The 12,010-nt window shown below is 35.9% G+C and overlaps 1 protein-coding gene across 5 annotated transcripts in view; it reads right to left on the reverse strand.

Annotated features, from left to right (window-relative positions):
* The window catches only part of CSK (C-terminal Src kinase), a 65,145-nt gene that overhangs the window by 13,826 nt on the left and 39,309 nt on the right, over positions 1 to 12,010 (reverse strand). For 4 of the 5 annotated variants that reach the window (XM_072402187.1, XM_072402191.1, XM_072402188.1 and 1 more), the window contains exons 2-4: positions 6,954 to 7,031; positions 5,692 to 5,805; positions 4,062 to 4,174 (exon numbers count right to left, since the gene is read on the reverse strand). In XM_072402187.1, the coding sequence (XP_072258288.1) occupies positions 4,062 to 4,174; positions 5,692 to 5,805; positions 6,954 to 6,968 (242 nt within the window). In that variant the 5' untranslated portion in view covers positions 6,969 to 7,031. Of the gene's footprint in view, positions 1 to 1,823; positions 1,923 to 4,061; positions 4,175 to 5,691; positions 5,806 to 6,953; positions 7,032 to 12,010 lie in introns of those variants that run through there. The other variant, XM_072402192.1, reaches the window with a different exon arrangement.

Raw genomic sequence — 12,010 nt, forward strand, 5'->3', positions numbered from 1 at the left:
TTTTGACCACTGTATACATAAGCTTGCTCATTGGACAACTATTTATGTATAAAAATAATGTTCCTTTAATACAACTCATAAGAAAGTTAAAGGGAACAGGAAGGACTAAAGAGGAAGAGAAGCATAGTATATAGCAGGGGGCACTAGAAGGCCAAATGTTTATGAAACTAGATATATAAAAAAAAAGATTTACACAAGTAAAGGTCATAAAATGATTGAGTCTTCCGACCATTTAAGCTGAAGAATGTTTACCAATTTTTTTTTTTTTCATTTTCTTTTGCACAGCACAATCAAATCTCAGTCTGCCTCAAAAATCTCACAGCCCACACCAACAAATGGTTTTACATTTTTCCCAGCAGTTAAACCTTGAAACATTAGGACTATGTAAAGGTAATAACATTCCAGAATACTTCCCCTATCGTCCACTGGAATTTAACTATACAGGTGGCCAACGCTGGCACCTAAGGTAATGTATTAAGGCCTGCTACGGACAAATCTGACAATGCACACATCACCTCTCCTCACCTAAAGCATCACCATGTTATTCCCTTTCCACTCCCATCTCTGAAATATGCAAGCAAGCAAGTTCACATACCAAAATGATTGTCATTTAGTACTGCTGCTCCTGTGATGGTTTGCTTGGTTTGAATATTTTGGGAGGAGTTCACATTCTTCTATACATAAAAAAAATTTAAAAAACCTGTGATGTACCTAAATATAATTCTTCTCAAAGCAGTGACACATTTGGTTGAACACAGAATGACAAATTACTAAATTTACAATGAGCAAAATTTTCTATACTACTCGCCAGACAATCCTTTTCAATGTACTTACAAAGAAAAAAACAATAAAAATCCCTTGTAAGACAATAAATAACAATATAAAGATTGTACCACCAGTATATTGAGCAGCACTCCCAATACTTCCATTGCAGGATACAATTCATTCTGGTACAGTCATGCAAGCATTTTTTGTGTGTGCGTTACACGCTATGGTCAAACGTTGATGTTTATTGCCCAATATGATGATTTTTATGCCCATCTTTTAGGCTGAAATATTAATATGTGCAAATCACATACAGTGCTCAACCCAGAAATTTTTTGAAGCTGTGTGTGAGGAAACTGTAGGTGGTTGGCCCCACTATTGTAACCCAACTCCATCAGTAACCACCCAAAAACCGGTGGCTGCTAAAAAGTGCCGGTGGTGCGCCTGGCTAAAAGGAGCTGGGAAGAACACTGATATAAATTATATTATTGGTTCAAGTCCAAATTTCATAGTAATCAAGACCCCAATGCACATGTATTTGGTAAACCACAAGTATATCACTATATGGAAAAGCCTTAAAAGAACTGCTCATCTTAGGCAAACATGCCAGATTCATTCACTGGGAAAACATATAAATAACATAAAATGGCATTGCTGCAGTAACAAGCATTTTTACCTTAAACATACTTTTGGCTTCCACGGACACATGTATTTTTGTACTGAATATAAAGAACAAATGATACTCCGCACCAAAGATTTCTGGCAAACTATCAGTCACAAAATTTCATGCTGAGCTCAATGTAGCAAAACTTGTGTAAGGTAACTAAGGTAACTTGCTGAACTGTCACCAGATCACACTTTTTTTTTCTTCCTTACATAAAAGAGTTAACATAACTAACAGCCTAAAACACAGCACAGGTAAGGAAACACTTTACTAGAAATCTGTGCAAAGACTGAGAAAAACAAACATAACCGGCAATCAATGTATTGAGTTAATTTATGAAATGACCAGAAACATAAAATATTGTACAAATAATTGCAACAAAATCCACCTTTACCTGGTTATTGAAACCATTTCAGCACGAGGGAATGGAACTTTTGCCATTGCTACTGAACAGAGACGCGGCTGTTGCCGAGCACACTTGATAATGCCGAGTACAAAGACTGTTTTACACAAGGAAGTACACCAAGTAATATTTTTGGAATGTGCATGCAAAATGAGGGCAAAGGACAAATGACAAAGAAACAGGTAACCCTAACACACAAGGAAAAATATTCAGAAAAAGTGAAACTCCACAGAAAAAAAGCTGGATATAGAATATAGCTGCAGGAATTCCAGGAATATGATCTGACTAAAATAATAAAACAGTCAAGCTAGAGTGTCTGCAACACAGCTTTGTGAAAGGTAAATACGGAAGGTAATTTGTCATACTTTATTGTGAGGAGGTGCTAAACATACGGAAGTTAAAGGGTTAAATGTTAATTATATTGTACAAGAAATATTAATAGCATTATAGGGATTTCACAAAAGAAGAGGTAAATACAACACATTGAAAATCATCTCTAATTTTAACAACAGATGGGTTAAAAAATAAACTGAATTACTGTCACAATACCATACTAAAATGAATACCCAAAACTTTTTTCCCCATGGACTCTATGGGGAAATCTGACTGGGGAAACAATTCAAAGAGAACTAAAGTTTTTATTTTTCAACACTCTACTTTTATAAGTGGGAGGGTAATAAAGGAGATGCTCGTCTTTTATTTACAGAAAGTGCTCTGTAGCAATGGAGAGTGATGACTTAATTTTGCATGATTACTACAAAAGAACCAAGTGTTAGTCCGATGGGAAAGGTGATTTGACAGACACAGCTGTGAAGAGAGATGTAGTAAGAAAGCGATGTGAAACTTGTGACTTGTTTTAGCATCTTCAATTTCTCTGTTCCCTTTAACGCCTCAGAACATTAATGCAAATGACACGTGCGTAATGGACAACTTTTACTGGTATGACATGATTACAGAAAGCAGGCACAAATTACCATAAACCTAAAACACATACAGCATAACTAAAAGGGAAATAACATTAAAAACCTGCCATATATTATCTACAAAAATTAGGAGTCCTTTAACACAGTGCTGTCACTTCCCTTTTTTAGAAAACAGCAGTTTGGCCGTCCTGCAACATGGAGCTGTATCGCAAATCCACCATGCTTATTTAAGTCAACCGATGCTTTGCAACAAATATCAGCTGAACTGAAAAGCCAAATAGATCAGAAAAAAGCACCCTGATAACTAGGGACCCCCCACCCCCTACATAAAATAACAATTGTTTTTTTACCCAATAACGTAATAAACATTAAAATCAAACTCTGTAGTACTTTGGTTAGAAACCTAAACTTTTGGACGTCAAAGTACTAGGCAGCAGTGACAAAGAATACTTGTTTTCTTTTCAGAACAGGAAAAGATTTCATTTATATGTGACTGGGCAAATCATTCTTTTTTGGGCACACCTGATGATAGACCCTTTGATGATGTGCATTTATGCAGTGTTAGGTAAAGAATATGAGACATCATGAATATGGGTAAAGCCGATCACTAAGTGCGTGTGAATCCTACCAAGGAACAACTTTTCTTTGTACCCTTTTGGTGTGCTTTATACTGTATATACAAATAAAAGGGTTTTACCTGTTTTGCCAAGTGCAAAAAAAAAATGTAGGTTGATTCTGCCAAAAATCTGGTGAGCTGATAACTTCCCATGGTAAAAAGGAAAGGGGGGGGGGGGGGCGCATATCTAATTTCTGGCACATCAACAGTATTTTTTTCTGTAGTTGTTTTAAGAGATAAAAAATGGGGAAATGTTCATGTATTCTACAGACGTACCACATTTGTTTTGCCTTGCATGTGCTTTAACTCTACATTTACTAACAAGCATTTTTTGGCTTATGTGCATTTATAACATTACACTGTTCTTTTCTAAAGATCTTAACAGTACAGTTCTAGATCTCCTTTGTAAAACGTTACCAAAGAAAATGTCTACAGGTAAAACAAATGATTAATTTAGCTGATGTAAAACCATGATAGTCACAGCCAGAAAATCAGATATATTTTGTCTTGATTAAAGGATCTCAATATGGAAAGTACAATTCAGTGCCTAAAAGTTCTACACAACTAGCTAGGGAACACATTGACATTTCCTGAGCTCTAGGCAGAGTTGACATGACACACAAAATGGTAAAGAATAGAAAGTGGTTATTGTCAAAGAGTAGCGTTTGTTTAATCTCCAAATATACTTACGGCATTAGGCTGAGTTTGGTTCCAGCTTTAACACCTTCTCTTTTCTGAACATAGTTGGCTGGTATGAATCCAACTCGCCCCACCTTATTCTTTGCTTTGTACCAGTTTGGATCCTGTAAATAAAACAAATCACCTAAATAATATGTTACACAGATTTTTGCAATTCATGATTATTATTTTGCCTAAATTATACTTGAAGCCTTTTAAAAAAACACTATCACAGAGCTAACTGAAATCATTTAGGGGTTAATAAGGGGCATTGTCATTGCTAAGAGTGCAGTTTAGTTAAAGAAGTTTGACCGATATTAAAAGTGTGGATTAAAAGGTAAAGAGGGGGGGGGGGGGGGGGCTAACATTGTATCACAGATAACATGTACATTTTACACTGCTGATGTTTTCACAGATTTTCAGCAGGCGGACTGTAGATATTTATTCAAGCAGCATTCACAGATAAAGGTGATATGCTCTGAAAACACTAGGAAAATATCACTTTTTTAAATAATTTGCAACAAAACATAAAGATGTCATGGTATACTGTGAAAAACGTCAAAACAAATTTAGCCTTAGAAGTTGGTGCCAACTTCTTTTGTGGTTTTCTTATTACTGTACACCAGTTTGACATCAACACAGTAATATTTAAGATCACTCCCCATTCAAAATTTCTTCAGTAGCAGGATTTTTGTGGATTTTGCATAGGCACTGTTGCATAGGCACATACATATATTTGGCTGTTAAGGAGCAGAACATGTTTTTTCGGTATATTGAGTTTTGTTTAAACCATTATTTTTTAAATTGACATATTTTGTAAATTAACTGAAAAGGAAGAAGCAACATCAAGAGAATTAGGTTTGCTGCAATGCTCATGTGCAAACCAGGGAATACAGCAGAAAGCAGAGATGTGTTTATTCATCTTCTGCTGCTCCTTCTCCTACCAGTCAAATAGAGGGAGGGGACTAAGAGAAAACCTAAATGTTGACATTAAATATTAGGTCTTCAAACATGCCAACAGGCTAGTGCTCTGTGAAGGTGAATCTTGTTTTGCTTTGCGGCATTGAGGCAGATCTCTTAAATAATATTATTATTATTACACAGTGTTTATATAGTGCCAAGATATTACACAGCGCTTTACAAAGTCCATAGTCATGTCACTAGCTGTCACTCAAGGGAGCTCACAATCTAATGTCCCTATCTTTAGTACATTCTGAGGTCAATTTTTTTTTTTTGGGGGGGGGGGGGGCAGTTAACTCAACTGCATGTTTTTGGAATGTGGGTGTAAACCGGAGTATCCAGAGGAAACCTATGCAAACACGGGGAGAACCTGCAAACTCCATGCAGATAGTGTCCTGACTGAGATCAAGCATTGCATAGGCCAGAGTGCTAACTTTTTTTGCATTACCTCAAGGTCATGACACTAAACCCTAATAAAGATGATTCACTTTATGGTTGCTAATTATACTAAAAAAATCACATTCACACTTTCAAGAAAAATTGTCACAAAATATTTTGCTGTATTTGAACATTTGTTAATCCCTAAAAGTAGCTAGCCATGTGTAAAAATAGTAGCATTTGCTTATGAAAACCCCATGGAGTTACAGGTCTTAGCATTATCTAGTTCCGCTAATGTCTTCACCTTGGTCACAGCAACAATGGTCAAGAATTCTCCTTTCGTAAATGGAAGATCTTGGTCTGTTTTCCCATCAAAGTCGTAGTTAGCAACACATTCTGTTCCAGCTTGCCAGGGTGTCTAATATGCATAAAAGAGCAATCAATAGAACAAACATTATAAAACATTACAAATATCAAGAGCTATACAAAAAAACATTTCTTGCTGTAAATCTTAAAGAGCAAAAGATCGAGAGCACGACACTTATTACTCAAGAGTATATCTTAAAGCCAAAACTTGTTTTGTAATTTGAGTATGAAATAGTTAAATCCCCTGATTTCTTTTGTTATATTAAATAAATTTTCCACCACTTCCTACTTTAATACACAAAGGAGAATGCGTAACAAAAAATGCTACTAATACTCTAAGATATTCCTATATCCTATTTTTCTCTCTATTCTCTGTCCACTATATTACATGGTAATTATTAATTCAATTTGTACATTTCTCAAGCTCTGTGTTCATCTACAGTTTTGTAAATGTTTAAATGAAAAAAAAAAAAAACGACATTTTGTTTGAAAAGAAAAAAATTCCTAAATGTATTTGAAATGCAATTAGTATACCTGAACTTGACTTCATATGAGCCTTCTGTCCCTAATATACTGGGAGAGAACAGGGCAGCAACAGTGGATTATCAGGTGCCCTGCTTATGTACTTGTAGTGATATTGATCATAATGGAAGAAGGATAGGTCTAGCTTAAGAGTAAATCCCAGAACCAAATGCATAGAAAATTACTAAAATATTTTCTGCAAAGTACAATATATTATTGGAAGTAAATACTGAGCATATCAAAGACACATTATGTAAGCAGATGTTATTTTCAGTGAAAGTTGCACGTCAAAATTATTGGTACATTGCAAAATCTCTTCCAGTGAACTGTTCATTCTGTCCATCCTGCTTCCTTACTGGTCACAGCCAATAAGCAGGTTGAAAAAAATTATTATTTGAATACAACTTTAGCAATCTTTAGCGCTGGAAACTACTGCTGACGTGAGCCAAATCAGACTGATAAAGAACGTATTATTTTTAGGCAAATCAGACATGATTTCCGGCTTTACACAGAATGAAGCAATAAAATAGTCACACTATACACAGTATAATGGTATTAAGAAGGAAATAGAGCATTTAATGAGTGAATATGGCTGCCACATATTTACAAACTATACACAAGGCTTTTTAAACAATTATGCATAATATTAAAGGAAATCAATTAAAAGGAAACACAAACCTGCACCACAGACATGTTGGGAGCGAGGCTTGGAAAAGGTGTCTCAGAGGGATGTTAATTTGCCAAATATCATCAGACCTAATAAAAAACAAAAAAAATAAAAAGTTAACAAATGTAGTAGTACAACTAGTGCAATCCAAACCACATTTAAAAGATAACATGAAAACTTCTTCCTAAAATTCAAAGTCAGAAGTATGACATTCACAGAAATAATGTACACCCATAGAAATGGCTAGAAGACAATGATACCACAGGCAGATTGCTGGAATATTTGCTACTTAGTAACTCATGAATTTTGCTCATGCCAGAACTACTTAAAGCGTAACTAAACTCAGAATTTTTACTTTACATAAAAACATAAAAGGGTAAACAACCCCTTTTATTTAAAGTAAAAAAGTTTTTGTTTTTTTAAGTGCCTAGGTGATCAAAAATGAATGGGAGTGCAAATGCAAAAGGAGCATCTAAGAGCCTCCCGGGATGCGTGACCTAGGTATCCCGGGAGGTTCTTAGATGCTCCTTCTGCACATGCCCGAGCCTTAAACCTACATCCAAACCCATCCAAGTGATAAACGCAGCAACTAAATATTTTTTGTTATAAACACTTTACATAGTAAACGATTCCCCTTATTCCTTTCAAAATGCAGTTTCAATTTGTTTTGCACCCTATAGTTTGTTTCTGATGTTTTCCACTTTTCCAGCCTCTTTGAAACTACTGACTGCATGTTTTCACTCCAAAAGCAAGTCCATGACACTGTTTTGGGTCATATTTTAAACAGAACAGGTCTGCACAGTATATATTTGCATGGACCCTTATAGTTTCTATTTGAAGTTCCACCGACAATGTTGGGCACTGCAGGGAGTATCTGTGGTGTGGTCGCCCCATAACAGGGACAAAGAAAATATTGGGAAGAGCTTTAAGGAGTATATTAATAAAGCAGGAGTCTGACATTTACCAAACATTCAGGTGAATCTTCCAAGTTCTTGTGTTTTAAATCAGGGAGGTTAATGTAACAGTTCATGTTTGGAAACCTTTCCTGCTTTATCAATATGCCCTTGAGGCCAAGTTCAGAAGACTGTTTGTGAACTGCATGGTTACCAGCTCCTGGGTGCCAATTCTTTAACTACTAGGTGTCCAGAAGCATTCACAACAGAAGTCAAACGTTTACTCAAGAGGTTGGAATTCAGTGGAAGTATTTAAGGCGGCAGAGCGCCACAGCCAAACGCCTGTATCAAAGTGAATTTCAACAACTCTAATAATAATGAGTGCTTTGTGGTAGTTGAGGACTAGGTGACAGCTTTAAACCACAGAAGATACTGCTTTAATGAAAGTTGTAGATTTAAAATGTACTTCTAAAATCATATAAATATTAAAATATATATTTTTTGTGATAAGAAATCACACATATAGACACAAAGTTTATTCAAACAAAACGCAGACCTAGAGTTACAGTGGTTAAAAGTTTGTGTAGAAGGTAGAACTTCTGAAAGATTTGTTTTATTTCCATCATTGCCCCCAATCATTTCAATAGCTGCCAAATCGTCATGTCAATGATAGGTGTAGAAGAGGCTGTACCTTCCAGCAGAGGGCATGTCTTTTGTACCCCTCTCATAAAAGAACCCACCCAGTAATTTAGAGCCGGGTACAAAACAGACGTTACATTTTTTAAGGCTTCAGTATATTTGAAAGAAAGTTTGAGAGTTATAGGTAAATTTACCTTTTTGTTGTTGGGAGATTTAAACAGTCATTAGAAGTCATGTTATTTACAGCACACATTATTATATATTCCTACCAAATGAATATCAACAGCAGTTCAAATAGGCAATGAGATGTATTTCCCCATGCAGCCTTAGACTTTATGACTGAGATGTAAAACAAGTATGTACATCAGGAGAGACGTAAAACTTTTACTTTTATACTTTTTTCAGGTCAATGAATGAATCCATTGGGTAATTATGAAGGCCAAAAAATTAGCACTGGTGGGCTCTATACTATAGGAGCAAATATTATAGTATATATAAAAGTATAGTATAGAATGGCATTCTCAAAATTACTTTAAAAAGGTTTAAACCATAAAAACTGTTTTCTCTTATATTATAAAATCTTACAGTCAAACTCTGGAGTTAAATGTTAAATCATAACATGCTAAAAAGGCAGCAAATATAGTCTAAGAGGCATCATACAGTGAAAAGGTTACTCATATAAGTGCTATCAGCAAAGATTCTTTTTTTTTCTTCTTATTTTTAGAGTTGTTAGCTAAAAATTACCAGCCGCTGCACAGGAAGTGGGTTTGTGATGCATAGTGGAAAGTTTGCAATACCCACAATTATAAAGATGGCTGTTTGATTCTGTCCTGCTGTTACCAATACTGTATATAGAGTTAAAGTTCAGCACATCGGTATAGACACAGACAAGATAAGATGGTTCTGTGCACAAGACTTGGGGAAAAGAACAAACACGGTCCCCACAGCAACACAACAGCTAAACTTTCATTGACGTTATTTACTGCATAAATAACAGAAGATAAAGTCTAGTAATACACTGAGAAAAGTTATGCTGAATTCAGTCTGACACAACTTGCACACAAGCACAACATGGTGAAACCGCAGGGACGTGGTGGAAAAAAAGGCACAAACTATTTGGAATAATGACCGATTTAACCCCCTTTCAGATTACAATAACATTTTATGTTCTACCGTATAAATCTGTGAGAATTTCATGGGTGGTTGAATTTTGACCCCTTTCAAATATTATAGTGATAGGTCAATGTCTAACATACCCCCCTCAGCCTCAAGTACTTTTTTCTGCATCCTTTATGCACTTTTAGCTGTCTCATCTGGCAAAAGATTTGTTTCTCTGCTTTGTGGGTCTTCCAATCCAGTTTTCTCAGAAAACAATACAAGCCAAGTCCTGGGTGTCTGCTTCTGATTGAAGAAGTAACACACTGATAAATCATTACTCTGCTCACTTTTACTGAAAGCATGTTCACAGTGTTCGCCTGCCAGAAATGTGAATTGCAGCAAAGCTTGATTAGCTTTTACTAGGACCCCTCTCTTTCCCAAGGAGAGTGCTAAAGTACAAGGACATCGATATTATTAAAAACTGTTTTTTTATTTTTAAACTAGCTTCATTTCAAAATATATTTGTATATTTTATATTGAGCACATAATTGATCTGATTTTTTACATACAGGTGGGTTACATATGAGATAGGGACAGTAGGTTAGTTGAATTTGTATGTAAGGCGGAATAGGTACATTATTTTAATGTACAGATATTTGTCTCAACATATTACGCAGCGTGGTGTCAGTTACTGTATAAAAGCAAAAAAAAAAAAAAAACCTTATGGAGCCTAGACATTGATTGGCTTCTGGAGCAAGCTGTGCTTTCATATGCAAAAATAAACAACTGCAGACTTTGTCTTGATCATTAAAGAGTTACAAGAGCGTGCAGAACAGCAAAAGATTTGTTTTGCAAGTCATGCAACCCCCCCATCATAACTCTATCCTGCACACCAACAATAAGGGAAATCCCGTTTGTATCTAGGAGTTGTCCATATGTTGGATGTCCTTAACTCGGGGACTACATGTATAGTGTTAATGTTCAAATTGTACAAAAATATAGTTTGAATAGAAAAAAAAAATCAATAATTCTAATAGAGAGATTAGATAATTTGATGGTTACTACTCTGGTTTAAATTTGGGGAAAAAGCTAAGTATTTAATTAATTCAACAAAAACATTTGTTTATCCATTGTGTGCAACTGGGACAGGCAAATGTCCCTAAAAGACATGTGAAAACATACTTTCCTTTATAATTCAGTTGAAAGGAATTAGGCAGACATGGGCAGGTGAACTACATACAAGTTCATTCTGTCCTTTAATGTGATTTACATTGTACTAATATGTTTGTGATTGTAACAAGAGAGTAGGCTGTGAGGTGGAGTATTATGAACACTTGCTAGGATGCACATCGGCTTTTAGTAGGTTACATTATTAAGTTGCAAATACACTCTATTGGCTAACGGGTATTAAAAAGCTACTTTACTTTAATGTACTTTGCAAGTAGACATATCCCAATTTCTGAAAAGTAACCATAAACCAAAAAATGGAAAAAAGGTGTCAGAAATAAACACCACAGATGTTTATTGTGACCTATGCCATTTGTCACTTTCAAAGGGGTGAATTAAAGAGGTCCGAATGTCTTCACATGTGGCATGTTCAAAAATAGTGTTTGTCATGTTACAAGAATGGTAGGCCAGAACATTATCAGTACCGGGTTTGTACGGGTTTCCCCCAGGCACCCAGCTTCCTCTCTCACATACCAAAATTCATTGGCCTTAATGACATATGGCTACGGTAGGGAGATTAGACTGTTAGCCCCTTGGTTATTGACAAACTTTGTAAAGCGCTGCATAATAAATTAGTGCCATATAAATACAAGTGCCGTGTTCCCCCCAGTGCCTTTTATCCAGGTACACCACCTAGCACATTTTGGTAAGCACCCGGCTGTTTTTGGGTAGTTACTGAAGAGTTGGGTCACAACCCCGGGGCTGCCACCCGCCTAAAATTTGTTCCCACCCAACTTAAAAACATTTCTGGGTTAAACACTGAAGTAAATAATACTTAGTGTAGTTGTCGGCTTTTAGACAGTTTTCAGGGTTACACACTGTGAGCATGCTACAATGTGCTGTGGGTTGTTTAGACAAAAGTGCACCTTCTACACTTTTACCTGTTAAAAAATGTAAAGGAAATATAGGAAAGGGTTTACATTGCTCTGGGTGACACTTAAGCTGTTTTCCCAGTCCTAACATGTTAGGCCATTCAGGATTCAAGAGGCGAATATTTACTAGTTTCTATTTCATTTCATATTTGTTTGTCAGTAAAGGCAAACAAGAATAAGAATCACCAAGCAGATGTCCCCTTTGCAATATATTTTCCACTATAGATCACTGCTGCCTTTCAGTGCCCATCCACCTGAAATGGCTTGTAAAATACAGGCACCTCCAATGACCTTTGACCAGCAAAAGCACTTGTGTAGATTAGACAAACAGGGTACTGC

This window comes from Pyxicephalus adspersus, chromosome 2, assembly GCF_032062135.1.
Source record: "Pyxicephalus adspersus chromosome 2, UCB_Pads_2.0, whole genome shotgun sequence".
Classification (NCBI taxonomy): Eukaryota; Metazoa; Chordata; class Amphibia; order Anura; family Pyxicephalidae; genus Pyxicephalus; species Pyxicephalus adspersus.